The 24,593-nt window shown below is 29.2% G+C and overlaps 1 protein-coding gene across 1 annotated transcript; it reads right to left on the bottom strand.

The window, feature by feature from the left end:
• Positions 1-2,946: 2,946 nt before the first annotated feature.
• On the bottom strand, positions 2,947-4,964 carry LOC121118086 (rho-related GTP-binding protein Rho6). Its single transcript, XM_040712629.2, has 3 exons — positions 4,703-4,964; positions 4,552-4,639; positions 2,947-4,486 (listed from the first exon to the last, which is right to left on the bottom strand). The coding sequence occupies exons 1-3, from the start codon at positions 4,823-4,825 to the stop codon at positions 3,609-3,611; spliced, it is 1,089 nt and encodes a 362-aa protein (XP_040568563.1). The 5' UTR covers positions 4,826-4,964; the 3' UTR covers positions 2,947-3,608.
• Between the last annotated feature and the right edge of the window lie 19,629 nt (positions 4,965-24,593).

The following is a 24,593-nucleotide window of genomic DNA, read 5'->3' as shown; positions in this document are numbered from 1 at the left end:
AACCTCGATACGCGGAAGTAGTTCCATCTCTTGGACTTTTAAAAAGACCTCGTAGATGTTATCTCTTCAAGAATGAAACAATAAAAATAGCAGCTATAGAAAATAAAAAACACTTTTCAGGTTGCTAACAACAGCAAAACCAGCACGCTAGAAAATGCCTAACATTTACAACCCTAGTTATATCTATATTTCTACAGAGTATATTTGTCTGGGATATATTAATGCTCCCTTTATTAGTGAATTTGATTATCTTTACTTTGGTTAGTAATTCAACTGACGTCATATGTGTTGTTTTTGGTTTTGTTTTTTATGGAATAATGATCAGTTTCTTCATATAAGTAACTTTTTTATAGTTGAGCTCTCGTTTTATGATTACTATGCATGGAACATACTATTATTATTGATTTTCTTAGTCCCACATGTTCTAAAAAACCAACTTTTCTTAAATTAGAAAAAAACAGGTTGACACAAGATAGCAATTTAACCAAAGAAGTAGTCTCTTTTAAAAAAAAAATACTGCAATACATACTTACTACATTGGTATATTTATAAATTATAAAAATAAAATATAGCCATGTTCTTCAAGTAATTTTCTACCACCCAAAAAGTACCTACACTAAATGATGCATTTAATTTGTGTTTATAGTTGTATTTCACTTTCCAAGGATTTGGATTGACAATGTTATTAAGGTTAATAGTCTACTCTCGGTTGTAAATCGTAGGCATTATCTATATGTGGGAAAAAAAACATGGTATCCCCGATAATTTGAAGCTTAGCTCTCACGATATTTCATTAAATTAACTGCGAGCACCTATGTATGTGTGAAAATAAATAAATAAACAAAAGCCTCACTCCATATTCCTTACAGACATTACTCCGTTTTCAATCCTCAATTCTCCTCCATTCTAATTCCATCAAGTACATACACATAACATTTCACTCCTACAAATCCTCAACGTTGTTCTTCGCCATTCATGACGACATATACTCGAGGTACACATTATAATTCAGGGGTACCCACAGGGGTTAGGCTGGAGGAGATATAGCCCTCCCCCAAATGAAGGATTTTTTGCTTTTTCCTCAAAAAAAAATTCGGTAAGGATGAAAAAATATTACACGAATATACGGGTAAAAATTTTGTTCCAATAAATATTATTTTTTTTTACCAGCTGTAGATTTTTGGATTTTTTTCAAATATTGCTGCCATACTTAGTATTAATATTACACAAGAGGTCTAAACAGTTAGAAGTCCGTTCATAATAAAAACAAAATTAGTACACACTGCATTCTAATGTCTTAAAAAAGAATACAAAACATTATGAAAATCTAGAAAATCTATAGTGTTTTGACGTGACATTGTTGATGTAGGCCATTTAGGGGGCCTAAACAACCAAGTTTTATAAAAACGAAAAACCCGTTTTTAATTAGTATTAAGGGATATATTGTAAATTAAACTGTCAATGAAAAGAGTATTTCTCTAATGACCAGTTGTATTATTATCTGATTCTAAAATGTATTAGACTATGTTATTTCATCGTTATACAAACGTATTTCCATATTGTAAATAAAAAATAACTTTTTTAATGGAAATAAGAAGATATTTTTCTCTAATTATCCTTCTTTTCTCGTCCTTAATCGATCAAAAAAATAAAATAATAATAATTAGACATTACATAGTGATTTTCGGTATATTTATTACTTTATTTCATTCAAATATCAATTGTTTTTATCATTTGCATTAGGCAGTATTCAATGCAGATATTAAGTATTTTTTATTGTTAAAGCCCTTTGATGAAGTTTCATAAAGACCCAAAATGTCGTCTCCTTCAATTATGGTGCAATTTATGACCACAGTGAAAACGCTTTATTGTATCTGTACATATGTATAATATTTTCTTCTTTCAGGATTATATATATTTTTTGGGGGGGATAGGGGAAGGACTTGGTTTTTGGATTTTTGTTGAAAAAAAAAACCAAAAATGTCAAAATCCATAGCTATTCACAAAAAAATTTCAAAAACCCATAGTCATTCACAGAAAATTAAGTTTTTGGGAAAAAAATTTCATAAACTAAAATTATAAATTAAATTTTGGAGGAAAAATTTCATAAATTAAATTTTTGGGGAAAAATTTTATAATAATATTTAAAATGTTAAGAATTTCAAAAATTAAATCTTAAATATTAATTTTTTTCGAAAAAAATTTCAAATATCCACAGATTTTTACAAAAAATTTCAAATAATCACAGATTTTTACAAAAAAATTCAAAAATTAAAGTTTTGAAGAAAAAATTTCAAAAATCCGTAGATATTCCCAAAACTAAAAACAGCAAAATTTCTGGAAAAAATTTCAATAATTCAATTTTTTGCTCTGCTGCATAATTTGCCAGAATTACCTTTCTTTAAGAAAATAAATATTTGAAAAAAAAAAATTAGCCTTATTTTAGGATAAATTTTTTAATACTGACCAAAAATTTTGCTAGTAAAAAACAAAAATTCCTTAATTTGGGATGAGCTACAGTCCTCCAGCCCAACCCCTGCGGATATCCCTGCCCTTGTCCTAGAGACATTCATTAAAAAGTTAAATTGAAATCATTTTCATACAAATACATTTTCTGTGGCTTAATTCTGGCCAGAGCTCTGAAGTTAATGTTAAATAAATAAAAAAATCTTTGAAAGCAAAGATGAATGATATTTATTAATTATCAATAAATGACGACAATTTATCCACGTGAATCTTTGCTAGACCCCCAAGTCTCTTCATGTCAAGGAGGGAGGGGAAGTATGATAGATTAAAGTCTCAATTTTTAATAGGATGGCAACAGTGAAGAGTCTTCATTATTGTCCGAATGAATAGTTTACAGGAGGCAATATTGGAGAAACAAGTCCATATTTTGAGGATGAAGGCCCTTCAAAAGAAGATATAATGAAGCCAGATAAAAAAAAGTTAGTAAAATTATTAACATTTTTATTGATGCTTCACAACACATACAGTGTATTTCATAAAGACAACACGAGAGGGGGCAAGGTATGCATTTTAAATGAATTTTTAAGAATAAAAATTTGCTTCTACATATTACATTTATAATAATAACAAAAATTATATAAAAATCACATTCATCATAATTTACTAATTGGAATTATGGTGACGAGGGGGGTCGTAAACAGTGGGACGGGGAAATTTGGGGGGGATGTTCATATGTCTATTTCATATAACAAACAAAACAAATTTAAATTTCATAAAGATTTTTTAAAGATTTTTACTAAGAAATATATATATATATATCGAGGATAAACTGCAATCGCATTTAACAGACAAGGCCAGGGAAGGCCCTAGAGTCCTGAGTGGATTTTTTATACATTTATTCAAAAAAAAAAAAAAATAATATTAGGAGAGTAAATTAACATATCACAGTCAGCTAAAAAAATTGATACTTTTTAGATACAAATTAACACAAACACACAGAAATAAAAACACACTTTTCATGCATCACTCATCGTAACACAGAAGGAGGAAGTGAAGTTGAACCACGAGTATGAATTTGTTGTTTATATAACAATATAAAAAACCACAATTTATGTTCTTTCTAAAAAGAAAATCTCTTTCTTTTAAGCCAAAGAAAATAAATTCTTAATCTTGGATCCAATAGACTTTTTCTCTTTACTCCTTGGAGTATGAATTCCTGTTTCATTGTAGAGTTGAATGGTGTCATAAATAGGAGCTGGAACTTCAATCTCTACCTCTTCGAATGTCTTATCAGCAGTCATTCGTTGGCATTTTAATGTTACTACTCTTTCGGGTTTATTTGCTGAACTTGATGCTTTCCGGGAAGCCTTTGGAGTTTTGTTTCCGCTCAAAACAGAGCTCATTCCACAAGTTAAATTACTTGATGAGGATGCACTACCACACGAAGGAATGGAGGCCGAGCTTATTCGTGTTTTGGAAGAAGAAAGACTAGCAGAGCGAGAGGAAGATCCAACACTAGGGGATTTAAAGTGCACTGGTGTGGAAGATTGGTGGAAATAGAGGTCATTGTTTTGACTATTACCCTCAAGGGATTCCAGAGTGAGTCTCTTTTTCTGCACTGTTGAGGGTGGTGAAGGCGTGAATGATCTTGGGGTCTTAAGAATACCGAGAGAAGCCAAAGCAGCAACCTCAAATGCACTAGAGGCTGAAGTGAAGGAATGTTTAGCTGTTGTCTCGACATACATGCGGCATGCAATTTGCTGTCCAAGAGTGAGGGCTTGGTCGGATGAAACAGGAGCACGTCCTTGGCGAGCTAAGGAACTAAGGACATCTCTGTCAGAGCGAAGATCACTTTGGCATCCAACCAGTATAATGGGTGCTGTTGACACAGCCCGGATTTCGGGGGTCCAGTGGTTAATAGCAGAGAAAAGTGTGTTGGAGTCAGATATTTTGTAACAAAGAAGGAAGACATCTGCGTTTCTGATAGCTAAGCTCCGAGATGAATTCGGAGAGTGAGATCCTGGAATCAAACATTAAGGATGAGTACATAAATCCGTGACAACCCTTTATATCGTTTTATCTTACCCGCAGTGTCCCAAATGGTAAATTTGATACGACGACTTGACACCGTGGAGGAAGAGGAACATTTTTCGAAAGAAGTAGATTTATAACCCTATAAATAAAATATAAAAAATTCAAATAAAGTCCATTTAAGTCCAATATATTTTCAACTTACATCGACAAACTTTTTATGAATATATCTCTGGAGAAGTGCAGTCTTTCCGACACGAGAATCACCGACCAGAGTTACTCGTACCTCATCTCGTATCAAACCCGACTCACATCCAAAACTCCCCATTTTTAGTATTTTAATAGAGATAATTAACGATTTTTTTATTCACTAAATAGGTCAATAGCAAACACTTTTAAGAACAATGAAAATTATAAACTTTTACACGATTACGTCTACCACTGTGTCTTGTCTGATTTAAACTAATATCAACTTGCTGAAGAGTTTTGTTTGTGCAAGCTATCCCGGCGAGCTTATAATGCGCCTTCTTTTTTTATCGTCTTCAATGGAGGGATCGGCAGGTCAAGAAGAAGAAGAAAAAAATCTCGCTACACAACTGTAGAAAATGTTGTTCATGGTTGAATAGAACAGGGAGGAGGGGGAGACCAACTCCATTAATATTATATATAATTTATAAATCTAGGTATCATAGATTAAGTATCTAAACATAGAAGAACTCTTATTTGTGGATCGCATTGATTTAAATGATGGAAGGAATGGTTAGTTATGATCATAATTGTTATTGTAGGCTATATTAATTAATATAGCCCTTACCTAGACAGGGGTCATTTTTATATTATAAATCAATCTCCCACACGAAGTATTTTTAATAATGTTAGTTTTTGTTTATTAGCAAGGGGTCAAAAGTATTGAATGACTTCTTCTTACCTATCAATTCATATAATACTAAGACATAATATGATAGAGAACAGCCCTATGATGAGAATATATTGAATATGTCATTTAAGGTGACATTGTGATTGTATAATGATAATTCTGTCTTCAAATACCCGTGGGAGTAAACACTTTCAAAGTTAAAATAATACCTCATAAATAGAGATTAAGTAAAGATATTCATTGGAGTCCATTGGTTATAGAATGAGATTTTTATCATTGAGGACTCATATTTAATTAAGGATGTCCGCAGAATGATATTTTGGGTGGGACTTGGTGTATGGAACTTTTTTGGAAAATAAATCCAAAAATTGTGTAATTTTTTTTTTTGGAAAAAAATTTCAAAATTCAATTTCAAATTATTAGTTTTTTTCAAAAAACATCAAAAATCCTCAACTATTCACAAAAAATTATTTTTTTGACAAAAAAATTCATATATTACATCTTTTCATAAAATACATAACTATTGACAAAAAATTATCTTTTTGGGAAAAAAATTTAAAAAATCCTTAGCTTTCTCCAAAAATTATATTTTTTTTTAGAAGCAAATTTTAAATTATATTTCAAATTGCTAATTTTTCATCAAACAAACATCAAAAATCCTCAACTATTGACAAAAAAAAAAAAAATTTTTTTAATTTCAAATGTTCAATTTCTTCAAAAAAATTTACAAATCCACAACTATTGACAAAAAATTCACAGCTTTAACAAAAAAAAAGTTCTAAAATCCTCAGCTGTTTACAAAAAATTTCAAATAATAAATTTTTTTGGAAACAATTTCAAAAAAAAAATATCTGACTGTACTCAAAAAATTAAATATTTTGGAAAAAAATTAAATTAAATTTCAAACATTAAATTTTTTAATAAAGGCAAAAATCCTTCGTTTTTTATGTTTATTAGGGGGGAAGGGGCAAGAACCCCTCCAGTCCAACCCCTGCGGACGTCTCCGTTAAGTGTTAACTGATATAGGCTTCACTTCTTATTCCACAATCAACACAGAAATTATATGAAATGCTTCCAGTATATGCTATATGGATTGAATCCCATAAGTCTTTCATTATTTTGGGTATTTGTTTTTTCTAGATATTGCTAAAAAGGTTGTTGAGCCTCTCGTAATTTACAATACACAGTACCTACCTACAGTGTGGTTTCACTTGATGTAACATTTTAAGATTATTTATATAAATGTATTATATATTTTTAATCCTTAAATGGAAACAAAAAGTCGTTGGAATGTTTTTTTCTTTTTGAAAGCTATTGAAAGGACAAAACATAATCTTATTTTTGAATCTATTCTCCTCCTCATTATCCTTGTCTGTTCATAAGAATCATTTTCGGTATTTTAAGCTCCCCGAATCTCTTTTTTTTACTCTCATAATAAGAAGTAGGTAATTTCTATTTTTAGTTCATGAAACGAAATTAATCCTGTGTTACCTTTGATTGGCTCCACCAATTTGTTAAATTATAATTAATCGTTATCAAATGGACTATTTTGTTACACAGAAGTGCGTGAGGTTATTTTTATTCTCTATATGCAAAGTAATGAGACTTGGGGGTTAAAGTCATATATGTATTTGAGTATAGGCTTCATCTCGGCATTGTTTAGACACAAAAATAATAGGCTGTTCTGATTTTTTTGTAACAAAAAATAATGTAACCGATCTACTGAGTAGAGGCCTGAGGGAGAACAGTTTGCAATTTCAAATTTTTAATTATTTTTCTACAATAATCAAGGCTGGCCTTGTCTACACATACATATTAATTATAATTATTTAATTTTGTAACACGCCGTTTTAGTATATTTTTAATTCGATTCTTCATTTTTTTCTTTTTTTCAATTTGGATTATGATCATCCCTTATCACCGCCATGATCTTTTAATTAATAATTAGTGTCAATGAGAACATACAAAAACGTATTAGACTTCATAAATCTCCTCTTAGAGCTAAAAACCAGGCTTGTGAACGGAACGCTAAGAATCAGATGTTAGCGTTCCGTTCCAATAGTACTTTCAAAAAATTCAAGAAATCAAACTTTGTATACTTTTTAGTTTTTTAAAATATGCTTTAAAGGGCTGCTGATAAAGCAAAGGCGAGCGATTGGGATATCTATTTTATGGCGTGGTACAAGGGGGGGGGGGAGCCGAGGTGGCACTTTTTGAAGGCTCTTATCAAAAATGAAAGTTTCTATTACTTTACCTAAACTCGAACATGTAAACTTGACCAGTTCATTAATTCTGAATCATGGGGACGAGGCTCATCCTTTGGCCGTGAATGTAAGCAAATGGGCTACTAAAAATAATACATTCGGCTGTCATATGTTGCAAGGGCCGCAGTATAGTCATGCTTGAACATATAGTTTCTCTCTGGATAGTTGGACTTCAAATCGGGATTTTTTTTCACCCGAGTTTCAGGCCTTTCGGGAACCAATATGGTATGGTATGATTCCTAGCATCATTGCAGAGGCTGAGAACTTAGTCTGGTTGGCCGACGGAACCTCATTGACCGCGTAGGCGAGGTAGTTGTCCTTCCTGGAGGTTCCCTACTAGTCAATGTTCTAGTTTTTCTTCTGTTGTTGCTGCGCTGGGCGCGAATAAAATCGGCTATACTTTGCCTTTTGGCCTTCATTTCGACAATGAATGAAACTATTTTCGTCAGTTGTAGCTCATTTGAACACTAATATTCACCTTATTATTTTTTTTTTTAAATCTTGCAACCTAGTTCTCAAATGAGGCCTATCAAAGTGGAAGTCGCGATGTGCTGAATATAGTACTACCTTATGATTGGAACGCGGAACAGAACGGAAATAAATTGAATGGAACGCTTACAGCCTGCTAAAGACTAAGGAAAATCATCAATTAATGCAAAAATCCTGGATATTTAACGGATATCCTTGTCTTTCAAAAGCTATTTGAATTGTTTATATTCTATCAATAAATTAATGAAAAAAACAAAAACACTATTGAAATTAAATTATAACCATATCCGGAAGGCAAGAAATTATTGATACTTTTTATGGGGCCTCAATAAACACATCAATGCTGAACATCCTAATTTGGAAAAATAATATAAAAAATAGAAACAAAATCATTGATTGAAAGTTTTTTTTCAATCATTCTCAATGGAAATTGAACTATAAACCCTGAAACTCACTGACCCCTTGATATAATCATTTCATTTTACAATCCATTGTTGATAGAATTAGAACGATATCTATAGACGGGTGTCTAGTCAAGAGATTTTGAAAATCTTTCAACTTGTTAGTTATACTACATAATATATTTTGATGGGTTCATAGAGTTGGTATTTATTTATGTACGATTAAAAAATGAAATTGAGGAATGCTAAACCTGCATGTTGAAAACATGAATTCTTCTCAATGATATCTATGACATAATTAACACCTTTCAAATGGTTCTTGTGTGTACATGTAATTTAAATTCTTTTCAATTTGTAACTTTACGTTTCAAAATACAACTTTTTAAGGAATTTTTTCTTATTAAAAGATAATGATGGGGGAGATGTCAGGAATAAAAGGCAAATTGTAGCGTGTGCGAATGAAATTATTGAATTATTTTAGCTTCAAATGATGCAATAACATTGCATTTATTTCAAGAACAAAGAACCTAAATGATCGAAAACGTAGTAACATCTTAAATATTTTTATACCTAAGTTGCTCTTGGCATCAACGAGGAAATGCCAAAGTGTTGAAAAATAGTCGTAATAGATGAATCATTCAATTTAAATTAGTGTTGGATCATTCTAAAAAGACTGCTCTGTGGTCCTAATAACATTTGTTAGTCCTAGGGTTCGTCCTTATGGGCCTTTTGTAGAAACTACAACAGCTGAAATTTCCTATTTACTACTAACTACGTCATTTGAGTCGATGAAGTTTCATCATAAAAACCTCTTTCAAAGAAAAAAGATACGAGAGGAGATGTGGGACTAGAACGTGTTATTATACGTTCTAGCTAACATTCATTATTTTCTTACATTCATCAATAGTAAAAATAGCTAGGACTGTAGGCCTGAAAGACCGATATATCAGTCCTTAGGACCGTTGACTATTAAAAAAGATCGGACTGTTTAAAAAATTGACTGAAAGGAGCGAAGAAAAAACGCTCGACACGGAAATCAGTCATAGGACTGATCTAAGGACCAATATAAATAGAATAATGAAAAAAGGTAATCATTTCTCGGTGAGTGAAAGAATTATTATCTTTTGATACATATTATGTTAGAATTATATAAAAAGGGCTCTTAAAGGTCTTCATGTTAATTTATTCAAAAAGATCCTTATAAAAGACATTATGTTAACAGATTTATTTCCTATTAAAATATTACATTATTGATTTAATTTAATCGAATCATATTCTTGAGTGTTTTAACCGACGTCATATTGCATTGTAATAAAGGTCTTGGGGTATCATAGTCGATATTTTTGCAGGTGCGTTCGTAGGGAGTGGGCTGGAGAGCCTGTAGCCCCCTCCCCCTAAAGTTAAGAAATTCTTACTTTTTCCTAGAAAGTTAAGATTTGAAATTTTGGTTCCAAAAATTTAATAAAGTACAAAAAAATTCCGAAAAATTACATTTTCTGTGAATAGCTATAGATTTTTGAAATTTTTCTATGAAAAAATTTATATTTGAAATTTAATTTTTGAAATTCTTGGCAAAAAATTTAATTTTTGGCAGAATAGCAATGGATTTTTTCAAATAAAATTTATATTTTGAGAGTAACCGTGGATTTTGAAAAAAATCCAAAAATTTATTATTTGAAATTTAATTAATTAAGAAAAAAATAATTTTTCTTTAAATAGCTATAGATTTTTGGAATTTTTCTAAGAGTTTTTCCCAAATAATTTAATTTTTAGGAAAAAAGCTATGAATTTATATTTTTTTTTCAAAAAAATTTATATTTTGAGAGTAGATGTGGATTTTTGAAAAACAATTCCATTGAATTTAACTAATTAAAAAAATTGGAAAAATTAAATTTTCTTTTATTAGCTTTTTGATTTTTTTCTACGTAACAATTTATATTGGAAATTTAATTTTTGGGAGAATAACAATAGATTTTTGAAATTATTTTCAAAAAAAAATTATATTTTGAGAATAGATGGGGATTTGGAAAAAAAAATTTGGAAAAAATTAACATTTTTTAACTTTTTTTGAAAAAAAATAATTTTTGGTCAATGACTGTGGTTTATTGAATTTGTTTTTTTCAAAAATTTCCTATTTAAAATATTTCCTAAAAAAATTTTTTTTTTTGTTCAAAAGAAATCCTAAAATTAAGCCCCCCTTAAAATTTAATCCTGAGGACGCCCCTGATTTACTACATAAAATGGACAAATATCCAATAAATCTTGATAAAACTTGACCAAATGTCTTTAAAAATAAAAAAAGACTTAATACTTGCATTGAATACTACTTTTTGCCAATGATAAACAGATATATTTGAATATAATTATAATAATAAATATACTGAAAATCACTGTACTGTTTACATTTGTACCATTTTTTTCTGTACGATTATGGATTAATTAGAATAATTAGTGACAAATACCTTACTATTTCCATGTCACCAGTTAATTTTTATCTAAAATATGAAGAAAAAAAAGATTGTATAACGATGTAAAAACATATTTTAAACACATTTAAGGGTCTGATATATATAAAAACTAGAGGGATATATTTTTGATAGACAGCCAAGTTTATTTTCATAAATTTATTAGTCCCATTTTAATATTCAATAATTCACTATTTCCCTTAATATTAATGAAGAAAGGTTTTTTATTAATATAAAACGTGATTGTTTAACCCCCAAAATGACCAAGATCAACAATACTGATGTCACTTGAAAACGCTCTATGCGGAAGAATAATTTAATGTTGCTCATTCAATAAGTATTAATAGTATACTTGAAATATGATTTATCAGCCACTGATAAGATTATTCTTATCTTTATATGTAATTAGATCTGTCATACGTGTCAAAACGTGTATTTATTGCTGAAATAATACATATGTTTACTTAATGATTAAGAAATCATTAGGAATGAGTAATTTATCCCGTTAAAACAGGCTTGATCAAATGAAAATAATGACTCATGTCATAGCTAGGAGAGAATAATTGTTGATCAACATATCATGGATACTTTGCTTGTAATATAACAGAGTTGGAGGATTGCATAATTAAATTTTTCAATAGACAATAAGTATGTAAAATAATAACATGTCTGTCAATAATTATTCAGGAATGTAGGGAAATTTGTGAAATAAGTAGCATACAAACTTTGTAATTTTGATAGTGCTTTATTAGGTTATGCCCGTATCGGTCTAGCGGTGCAAGCGGTTCCGGTTCTTGAGCCACTAGAATTGGAACCGACAAAGTTGAATCGAGACCCCAAACTATTGCTTAGAGGTCTTGTTTCTTGGGCTTTTGTTCCTATATTGAATATAAAAAGAAAATACAATATATATTACAAAAAATAAATTAGCTTTAATAAATAAGTCAATTTTCTGAGTTTTTGATTGTTTATTTGCAGCGTTTTACAATGATTTTTTTACGTCGCCAGGATGATACAGTTTTATCGGAGTTTACATATAGCACAGGGCTTCTTATGGATCTGGAAAAGTGGTTTTAGGCATCCCACAGTGTAAATAAAAGAGAGAAAGGGTGGGGTAGATTACGGATCCAGCTCCGCTCCTATGCATGTCGTGGCCATATATTATGACAACTATAATATTTCTTAAGCCAGGGTTTCCTGAACTTTAGTATGCCAAATACTAAGAATGGGATGGACAAAACTTGCGTATAATATTAGAAAAGATAATTAATTTAGAATTGTGGCAAGACAAATTTACACTCATTTACATATATATTTTTTTAAATCCAAGTTATATAGATTTAGTATTATAAAAATTGGAGATGGTGCCGTACAAAAATGTCCCTTTTTTGATCGATTTAGCGTGGAATGGACCCGTTTACTATGTATGTGTAGATTGAAAATAATTCTCAATTCTTCATCTTCCTGCGCCCCCTCCCCTCACAGCCCCACTTTCAAAACTATTGTTTTAAGCAACGTTAGTTTTCGTGTTCCCTGTTGAAACTTGGGGCACTACGTATAAGGTAGCTGAAGCTCTGTTTGTATCTAATATCATTTCCTGAGCCCGAATTTTCTAACGACGTCCCTTGTTTTAAGTGCTTGTTACCAAGCTGAGCCTGTATAAAAAAGAACCGTGACTGGGACCAATAGAACTGCAGAACTTGAACCGGGCACAACCTTGGTTATTAGCGTATCAATGATTATCATGGTTATTGATAAATATATTTGGCTGGAGTATACACCTGGAGATACATATATTAAACGATAATAAAGGTATCTTAAAAATTGTTTAGATAAAGAAAATTGACACGTGACTCCGAATTGTCTCATGGAAGATTGTTATTTGCAGGTCATAGAGAAATAAATATATTGAACATTTTCACTGACGTCATAAATTGCATCATAATTGAAGGAGACGCCATCTTGGGGGCTCAAAGTTGATAATTTGACTATATCAAATGGACATATTCCCAATAAATCTTGATTAAACTTCATTAAATTGCGAAAAAATATATATAAAACTTAACATCTACACTGAATACAACTTCAAAAAAATGATAAACTCTGATATTTAAATTAAATCAAAGTAATATGTACTAAAAAGTACCAGAGAATGTGGAGTACATTTTTTATTGTTAATCGATAAGGTACATTGTACTTGTTAATCGATAAGGTACATTGTACTTCTTAATTTCTATCTACAATATTTAAATGCAATTGTTTTTACATATGCTTAATTAGAAATTAGGGTAAGATATATGAGAGATAAAACTTTGAAAGACAGTCAGGTATAAGTCCTTTTGTTTGTTAATCCCATTTTGACATACAAATCGTTCTCTATTTTCCGTAATATTAATGAAAAAAGGTTGTCATTCTTATACAACTTGGTTGTTTAGGCCCCCAAAATATCTGACATCAACCAGGGCGTCCTAAGGGGGCCTAGAGGGGTATATACTACAGACACAATTAGGGAAAGAGGCTATATCTATCAAGAATGTTTTTTCTTATCCATAATTCTGATTCGTCTAAAATTCAGTACATGCGCTTTTTCATCTCTTGTGCAGTTCATTCTTATATCACGTCTTTTGACTAAGATTCATCTGATGTAATCGAATAGAAGTCAACAAACCAGACACATAAACTATTAATTAAAACCATAGTTCATAGTATTTCAATCATAATTATGCTTTAAAAAGTTTTAAAAGTTTTTTTTTAAATACATCATTTACAAAGAGTATTTTTTTTTAGGCTCCGTGAACCCTGAACAAAATTCATATGTACATTGTTTTTCTTTACTTTTTAGTTTCTATAGTGTTCCACGAACACTACCTAAATACGGAAGTACCAGACCAGAGGAAAGGCTAATAAAGGGGACGATTGGATTGGAGGTACAATAATACACGGAATTATAATTGTAATGGATTAATTATTTAAAAGGATGTACGTAGACTTTGATAATAAAATATATATAAAAGTTAACACTTTTTGATAAAAGGTACATGGATTGCCTATTGTTAAAAACTAGTCCCTACGTCATGTAAATAAAAAGACGTTAATACGTAACAGTCTCTTTAGTAAGTACCATAGACAATTCAATAGTTTTTCCACTATTCGAAGAACGTTATCAATATGAAAAGTCAAGACACAAAAAATATATAAGACATTGTAAACAAGAGTTAAAAATAAATGAGTGTTTGTTTGAAGTTCTGGACTCGTTCCCACGAGTAGAATGAAGATCTATTATTAGTATTAAATATAATATGAATATTCATAAGGAAAGTAACACCTGGTTGGACAATGCATATTGAAACAAGAAAGGAGATTCCTCATCCCATTATTCTCATTCAAACAAGGGAGGGTCTTTTGATTAATGATGAGCATATGGATGTCATCGTGAGAAGAATTTGACCTCAGCTCTTCTCCTTGGCTATTTAATATACCAAATGTTATTATAAATTATTATAACAGGGATGTTCGCATGGGCTGTTGTAGCCCCTTCCCTCCAATATCTAAATTTCAAAAAAATTAATTCTACATTTTTTTTTTGTAAATACCTATGAATTTTTGACATTTTTTTCAAGAGATTTAATATTTGAAATTTTTTGCAAACAGCTTTGGATTTTTGAATACAAATTTAATTTTTTGTCAACAGCATTGAAATTTTGAATTTTTTTCCAAAAAATTCAAAAATTTGAAATTTAATTTTTGATTTTTTCTTCTTCAAAAAATGTGATTTTTTGTGAGAGCTATAGATTTTAGAAATTTATTATTGTAATTTATTTTATCATTCATTATTTAAAATTTAATTTTTTTTTAATTTTTTGGATTTTTTTAAATTCTAAAAACCTCCAAAAGAAAATATGTATATATATATATATATTCTCATTCAAACAAGGAAGGGTCTTTTGATGAATTATGAGCACTTCAGTTCTTCTCATGGCAATTTAATATGCCTAATGTCAAGTTCCCAATAAATGTATATAAAATTTTTTTTTTTTGGTCTAAAAATTTAATTTTTCAATTTTTTTCCCCCCAAAAAATAATTTTCTGTAAGTACCTATGGATTTTGGATTTTTTTTTTCCAAAAAAATATTTATATTTGAAATTTGTTTCCCAAAAATTTAATTTTTTACAAAGATTTGTCCATTTTTTATTGCAAATTTCAAAAAAAATTGATTTGTGTCAACAGCTATGATATTTTGAATTAATTTCTACAAAATTTAATATTTGTTTTGTTTTTTTAATTTTTCTAAAATAATTGTTGGTGAAGAGCTGTTGATTTTAGAATTTTTTTTCCAAAAAATTCAACATTAAAATTTCGGCTATTTTTTTTTTTCAAAAAATTAAAATTTTTTGATTTTTTTTCTTCTAATAAACTCCGAAAACCAAGCTCCCTCCAAAAAAATATACATATATATAGAAGGGTCAACAAGAAAGGGTCTTTTAATGAATGATGAGCACATGGATGTCATCGTGAGAAGAATTGGAACTCAGCTGTTCTCCATGGCTATTTAATATATCAAAGCTCTTTTTTGTTCCAATTAAAGGATGAGGCAAGGGTCATTGGCTTTACTCAGTCTCATATTATAACTATGTAATTACCAAAGCGACAATTAAATTGTAATTAACTTGCCCTACAAGGCTTATTAGATATGTTATTATAGATACAATGGATGAATTAACTATTTATGACGAAAAAAACCTATGGATTCATTCATAAATAAATCTAATAGATTTGATTTTCGAATGTGTACAAGGTCTACCAATTATTTATCATAATTTAAGTTGTTACAGAAACAGTTATTAGGTAAAATATCGCTTTAAAATTTAATTCCAGCGTAACAATATAATATAAGATTCCAGGGGCGTCCGCAGGGGGTGGGCTGGAGGGGTTGTATCTCATCTATCCACCAAATTTAGGAATTCTTGCTCTTTGTAGGGAAATTTATTCGTCTTTCGGGCAAATTATGCATCAAACAAAAAATTTAAAAATTTAATTTTTTCTCCCAAAAAATTACATTTAAAACTTAACTTTTGGAAATTTTTTTGTGGAAATAGCTGTGGAATTTCGATTTTTTTTCAAAAAATTTAATATGATAATTTTTTTTTAAATTCTATCATTAAATTTTTTTGCCAGAAATTTAATTTTTCAAATTGTTTATCCAAAAACTTATTATTTTGTGAGTAGCTATTAATATTTGAAATTTTTTTCCAAAAAATTTTATATTTGAAGTTTGATTTTTTAAATTTTTTTCAAAAAAATTTTTTTTTAATAACTGTGTTGTTTTGAATTTTTTTTATCCAAAAATTTTAATATTTGAAACTTTATTTAAAAAAAAGAATTTTTTCAGATTGTTTTTCCTAAAAATTTTTTTTTTTGTGAATAGTTATATATTTTTGAATTTTTTTTCTAAAATATTTAACATGTGAAATTATTTTTTATGAATAGCTATGGATTTTTGAATTTTTTCTCATAAAAAAATCCAAAAAGAAAAATACATATAATCCTGCGGACGCCCTTGATTCGTTAACATAAAAACAAGTTTTAATGATATTTCTGAGCATTTAGTGTGGACATATGTATTCTTTGACTATTATAATTATCGTTAATTAATAAGAATAAATTTTTCTTATTAACCCTTCAGGTTTGATGCCAATTGCAATTAAAAAAGTGAACATTGATCATCATAAGATAATATTAGGAAATTGATAGATTCTATTTTAAAGGGGCCATATCATGGCCAATATATAAGTCTAAAAATCAAATAAAGATTCTAAACTATAGTTGAAAGTAGACGTGTAAGCGTTCCGCTGTGTAGGCGTTCAGCAATAAAAACAAAAATGTTCCGTTTATTGAACGCACGTTCCATGGAACACCCTTCAATTTTGCGTTCCGTTCACAAGCCTCGTTGAAAGGTTTGATTATCTTAACTCATCCCTCAAATTTGAATACAAGCCTTAGAATTTACTCAAATTTGACTCAATTTTTTTTTTTCTAGCACTACATATTCTGTACATCATAAAGTTCATCCAACAACAGCTGACGTGAATTGATACGATGTTAGTGTCCTATATTAAGCTATCTGTACTTATATAGGATTCTATAATTCAAGGTATCATAGCTACGACTTAGTGAGTATCTTTCCTAAAGTATCCTAGAGTATTATCCTAAAGAGTGTCAATTGTCACATTGATCCTGGACTACACATTTACGATTGTTAAGCGTGGAGTACGATTACTCTCACTTTCAAGACATTCCAACAAATAAAAAGTTCAGTGAACTGAAATTTGATGAATTAAGAAATTAAAGATAATAGGTAATAAAACTCTTTTGTTTTTCGTGATGTGTGAAACAATGCTGAGTATTTTTGTCACACATAAGCTCTAGACAGTTGGTGCTACTTTCTTTGGTTGGTATCAAACTTTACTTGGACCAAATATACTGTATATATTACTAGTTTTTTTCTCAGCAAAACCTTCAAAATCATGCTTCAAATTTGATTTTTTTAAATTTAATTATATATTACTACGTCATCTTAAAAACTAGTATCGACTAGCTTAAGACAATTACATAGTAAATATGTATTACCTGTACACTTAAAATGGATTCTAGACGATGATGGATGTTAAACAATGATAATAATGTATAATTATGAACCAAAAACTCCGGCTAATTTCCATAATGTTTCTACTTCAATGACTCTTGAATCAGTTTAAAATTATATATCCACATTGTTTGTATTACATTATAATTAACTCATTTGCATAACATGAACCGATTCATAAATTATTATACGAGGTGATTCAAACAGAACAAGAATAATTATATAAATGTTTATAGCTTTGCAATCTCAAATGATTCACCCAAAAATATCTATAGTTATTTTAAATGTAGATTTTGAATCTTTATCATAATTAAGAGTTAATTACAATTTGGTTTCTTTCAATTTTAACACAATGTCTTCATGACAAATCTTTGGAGATTATTGAAAATTCTATGAATCGCAAATGGATGTGAGATTTAATAGGATTAATTGAAATGGTTTTATTAAATATGATTAGTTGGAAGGGGATTTGTATTTATGTTTTTTTTTATTTTAAATATAATGAGACATTTATCAAAAAAGGAATAGGTTCAAATTGAAGGAGCTGTTTTATAATACAGGGGTCACTCATTTTCTACATATGAATTCAAGCCAAAAAATGAATTTATCTATGGGCGCAGAATCCAAAAGTGATCAGAGTTTTTCTCTCAGTCATATAAATTCTGAAATATCTGGGATTACATTCATTTGGAACTATTATCGTTCAGATCCTTTTTTACCCTAAAAACAATCCCCAAATTAAAAGTAGGATTTATAAAACTTATGTAAAAGGGTTTTTATGATTAAAAAGTGTTTTTATTGATTCTGTATCTTGTTCTGAACTCGATATATTTACATTTTTAGGCTGAGTATGATGAAACAGGACACTCTTCTGCCCCAATTTGAACATCTGTTGCGATGGATTATTAAGTTAGAAGTATCTTTCTTTAATTGTCTCGATCTTCTTTTTACGAGGCATGACATCATACAATTGACATTGAATTCGGAAAGAAAAAGATGAAAATGTTGACTATTTGCTAGTACACCCCCAATAAACATTTGGATCACTTTAGTGTAAAACCACTTTTGCAGATGTTTTATTAATCCTAGTTTTAATTTGGTGATTGTTTTAAAGGTAAAAATAACTTTGAACGGTAATAGTTCCGAATTACTATAATATCAGATATTTCATAATTTAGATGACTGAGAGAAAAACGGAGATCAGCTTTGGATTTGCTCATATATAGTATATTCGATTATGGTCCACAATCCATTTGTACAAATCCCCCACCCCTAATTGTTCCCCAGTATAATTAATATAATAATTCATTTTGATAAGATTCATACAATTTTATGTCAAGCTTTTTGACAAAATTCTTCATATATATTTCAGTTTCCAAGATTTAGAGCTAATTTGTTCATGGTTTTTTTAAATTGTAGTGAATTTTATAGCACTTAGTTTCATAAGACCTAAAAAAAATAAAAATATATAATGATCAACGTGTTCATTCATGTGACTTGATTATCGAAAATAAATGTGAAATGAATTTGAATTTATGTCTGATTATTATGCAAACGAATATGTACCTATGTGTAAATACAAAATTCCTTCAACTTTTTCAAATATGCTAGACGTTTTTGATGGATATGATATAATATGTATTTTTATTTAGATACTTTATAGATGATCTCCAAACAATAAATGTGATGTGTCAACATAAAAACAAACTTGAACGAAAATCAAGAAAAGGAGAAAATATTAATATATTTTTTATTTCTTTTATACAAAGTTCCTTATTTCATAGACATATTTGAATCAACCATAGCCTTTGTATTCAAATTTGTGGGATGAGTGTAGAATCTACACTGTAGATCAGGGGTCGGTTCTTGGATTTTTTTCAAAAAAAATCCAAACATGAAAACTTTTTGGGAAAAAATTTGAAAAATTAAATATAAAATATGATTTTTTTTTGATTTTTTTGCTTTCATAGGCTCGTTACTTTGGGGAGATAAATATTAATTTTTTTTTGATTTTTTTGAAAAAAAAGCTATTTCAAAAAAAAATAAAATTTGAAATTTTAATTAAGAAAAAAATTGGTTTTTTCCAAAAATAAAAAAATACTTTAAAAAAATCAGAGCCACTCACCCCTAAAAGGTTTCCCCTCAAAAATAATTCTGCGGATGCCCCTGGTTTTTGTCTAAGTTAGCTCTTAAAAAATTACGACGCCACACATAAAAAAATGAAAACGAATCCTTAAACTTATTATAACTAAATATTCACATTTGTCGGAATTTTTCTTTTAAAGCTTTTACTAATGAATATTAAATTAATGAAATGATGTTTTCAATAGATTAAACACTCCTTAATGAATATATAAAATGATTGATAGATAATACTTTTGAATTGATAAATATGTAAATAAATCTATTTAAACAAACAGAGAGGGGGAGCAAAGAAGTGTCTCTTGCTGTATGGAATAGTGTGACTCCTCCCTGAATATATATTTTCTAATCTTTAATTAATATTTAGAAAAAAAGACAAATTAATAAAAAAAGAGGTACATTTTTCATGGAATTAATCATTCATTTCCATGAATTTGACATTTGAATCCTGATAATTCTTTCTTTAGTTAATATCAACATAGATAATCAGGGACGTCTGCAGAGGGTGGGATAGAGGGGCTGTAGCCCCCCCTCTAAATTAAAGATTTTTTGCTTTTTACAAGAAAATTTAATATTTAAAAATATAATTTTTGAAATATTTTTCCAAAAAATATAACTTTTTTTGAACAGCTGTGGATTTTCGTCTTTTTCCCCAAAAGTTTAATTTTTTGAGAATAGCTATGGATTTTTGAATTTTTTTTACAAAAATGTATTATTTAAAATTAAATTTTTGATTTTTTTTTCCAAAAATTTAGTTTCTTTTGAGCAACATTGGATTTTTAAAAATTTTTTTGAGAATAGCTATGAATTTTGATTTTTTTGGAAAAAATGTATTATTTAAAATTAAATTTTTGAATTTTTTTTCCAAAAAATATAGTTTCTTTTGAGCAGCATTGGATTTTTAAAATTTTTTTGAGAATAGCTATGAATTTTTGAATTTTTTTCCCCAAAACTTTAATTTTTGTGAATAACTGTGGATTTTTTTTTTAAACTCAAAAAAAAAAAAAAATTGGAAATTTTTGCAAAAAAAATTCCTAAGCCCAGCCCTCCCCAAAATATGATCCTGCATACGCCCCTGATAATAAACTGTACTAAATGTCTACTAGCTAAGTAAGATATTATTAGGCCTGTAAATCGTAAGCGTTTTCGGTATGTAAAAAGCCCGAAAATTTTCATGGTTGCCCTGACAATTTCAAGAATGTTTGAATCCTGATAATTCTTCCTTTGGTTAATATGAACATTGATAATGGGGGACACCTGCAGGGAGTGGGCTGTAGGGGATGTAGCCCCCTAAATTATACCAAATTATATATAGGACAGCTACGCTATCTTATATACAGTTCTAAGGACATACAAATGGTCAAAGGTCACAAAAAAAACCCTCATATTCCTCTATTTTTATTGGAGCGTGTGTACTAGGGTGTTAAATTTTTAGGATGACATGTTAATTCGATCTATTGTCGTATGTTAATGAAAAAGTAATGTTTGTAAAGTTTCAGTCTTTCAAAGGGTGTTTTTTTTTACCTCTATCCTTATTTGAAAATGAACTTTTTTAATGATATTCTCCTTTGTAAAGGGATTCAAAAGTTTCAACTGTAAAGTTATGTTGTTAAATTGTAGCCCAACGAAATAGTTTGGATACTCAAAAGATTAGAAACCTTCCCTCTACTTCGAAAAGTTACTGACTCTTCCATTAGTATGTTTTTTTATATATGACAATCATTCTGCTTCATTTTTTTTCAATTGTAACCCTGCCCACCTTCCTATGATCCTCAATTACGTTCATCCATATTATACTCGGATACATGAATTACTCCCTCAAGTTTCTATCATTTAGTATTTTTTGAAGAAAACATTTTTTCAACACGTTTCTAACAAGATAATAAAATAAAAATGAATTTCCAACCATATTCCACCTTAATTTTTTTTTATATCTCTCGTCCTTAATAATTGAAAATTAAAAATTGAGTGTCTATGATTTCTCTAAGTGAAAAAATATTGTTTTAATACATTTTTTCTGTGAAAGTTATTTTGAGGAGGAAAAATAGACATTTCTTAAATGTTCTGACTTTATTGAAGTACATGAGTTTTCACTAACAAGGAGTATGTACCATATTAAACTTCATAAGACGTTATTAGGACTGTACAATCTAAAATATACATACATTGTATGTACATGGTCTAATTGAATACTAAAGATAAGGAATTTGTTATTTCTCTTCCTGGATTTTTAATCAGAGACGAGCTAACAGGAATAAGTGAATCCTTCTCTCTACATGATTTCCAATGCTTAAATTTCAATAACTTACTCAAAATAAAGATATTTTAAGTAGAAAAATCAATTTACTTACATCCACGTTGAATCATGTTTTTTTAGAGAATCAAAATAATTGTGTTTTTTCCTATGACCTCAACATCTTTGATATGAGCCATTTAGGCCTTAACAACCATGTGTTATCAGGAGTGTCCGCAGCGGATGGGTTGGAGGGGATGTAGTCCACCCCCCAAATTAAGGACTTGTTGCTTATTACTACAATTTGTTTTCCTCACTTGGACTAATTATGCAGCACACCAAAAAATGTCATACTTGATTTTTTTTTTAAATGTTATTTTTTGTTAATTTGTTAATGTTAATTTTTGAAAAAAACTGATGAAAATCCAGTGTAGAATGGGCATGTTAAAAAAAAGAAACTGAAAATCAAAATGGTAATAATGATTAAAAGGAGAGAAAGAATAATCCTCATGACGTTTCATTAGATCAGCTACAATCAGCTGTGACAAGAGAGGAAGGAGAAAAGGATATAAATAAGGAAATTTGCTAGAATTACTCCCATCTGGATCCCCAATTCTACTCTGGGCCCAACAAGGACTTACAATGATAATTCCGTAACACTTCTTTTGAGCACACAATAATGTCCAATCAAGTTTTGAATATAATTGACAAGAGCTAAGAAAAGAAAATTCATTCTTTACATTACAAATTACACGAAAAAAAAAAAAATACAGCGGATTTTCATCATTACTTGTCACTATTACACAACGGACTCAATTTCTCATTACACATAATTATGGCACAGAAAAATATGATGTAAGCACTTAATTCACAGCATATTTGGGATTTTGGCCAAAAACCAAATATCTTTTTTTTTTTTGGAAAATATACCACTTATATAAACAAACAAAAAAGTCTTTGGAAGAAGAAAAAGTCCGAGTAAAAGCCAAAGAACACAATTCCTACAGTTAAACACGGGATTTTTTCCTCTTCATCGAAAGGAGAATGAAACAGAGCCCAAGAAATCTTGGGTGACAACCTCCATTCCTGAGAATGGAGCACTGAAAATGGTGTTGTGTAACGACGATGATCCAAAAAATAAAAGCAAAGCATTGAAGGTGTGGCTCAAGTAGACGCACATTAATATCATGGAGTGGCTCAGCCAATCTTTGGATCTTTATCCCGTATAAAATCGTCATCAGTGAGCAAACTTACAAAATAAGAAAGTGATCAAAAATTCCTTGATCAAAAACAGATTTCCTACTTGTGGGATTTTTTCCTTTCCTTGAAGATTGTATTTATATACAAAACTATTTAAAAATTGACTTTAAAGTAATTTCATATCAATAAGTCAAAATTTAAATTGTCATTCCTTAGCTCACTATTAAATAATGTATTTTAAATATTAAAAACTTATTTATTTAGATACTAGGAATAAATCATTCAGGATCTTCTCATTAAAAATCAAGGTTATTTTTCTTCATACTTTGACATTTAGACTGATTTGATAATCTTGTGTCTTCAATAGTTGTGTAGGTTGAGAAGGATTTTGTTGAAATTGCAAAAAATTAAATATTTAGAGTTGGTATTTGATTTATGCATGTTTGATGCTTGTCTTATCGTTGAAAAGTAGTTCCTCTTTAATGCATTAGTTAATATACACGCTATAAAAATATTTGTATTTATGAAAATAAAAAAGATTTTTTTAGAAAAATAATAGTCGTTACTCGATGTTATATTACTAGAGGTGGATAAAATATGTCCTAGAAAGCGGGAGCGACTTTTTGTATTTACAACGATTTTATATTTTCTAAAGAAATTATCCTCATTATTAAAGTCTTGAGAAGGGAACATTTAAGTATTAAGTAATAAGTTTTTAACCTTTGAGCACACACATTAGTTATTACTAATAACTAATGTGTGTGTGTTTTTTCGAAACACTCACCTTTTCAATTTTTTTTTTATAAAAAAAATAATTTTCTGTGATTTGTTATGGATTTTTGAAACTTTTTTCCCAAAAAATTTCATTTTTGTATGAATAGAAATGGATTTTTGAAATTTTTTTAAGAATATAAATGGATTTTGAATTTTTTTTGAGAATAGAAATGGATTTTTGAATTTTTTTCCAATAAATTAAATTTTTTTGTGAATATCTATGGATTTTGAAATTTTAGGATTTTTTTAAAACACCAAGCCCCTTCAAAAATCTGTTGTTTAACTCATAGTAAAATTGAAGATCAAATACGGAGTAACTCCTGCCTATGTATTTTCTTGATTCTTGGTTTATTTATTTCCTTCATCTCACAGCAAATACCCTCTAATTTAATCAAACGCCATGACAGCTAAGCTAATGGTAAAACTATTACAACTGAATGTTATTCATCATTATTGGACTGTTTGAAAACCGAGCTGCAAGAAAAACGCCCACGATTGATCTACACAAAAGTACTTTTACATCACGACAATGCACAAACTCACACCTCAGCAGTTGTGGTCGCAAAATTAATGGAAATAGAGTTCCAACTTGAGATGCCTACAGTAC

Source organism: Lepeophtheirus salmonis, chromosome 5 (assembly GCF_016086655.4).
Source record: "Lepeophtheirus salmonis chromosome 5, UVic_Lsal_1.4, whole genome shotgun sequence".
Lineage (NCBI taxonomy): Eukaryota > Metazoa > Arthropoda > Copepoda > Siphonostomatoida > Caligidae > Lepeophtheirus > Lepeophtheirus salmonis.
The sequence above is the reverse complement of the archived record's forward strand: the minus strand, read 5'-3'. Positions and strand labels throughout refer to the sequence as shown.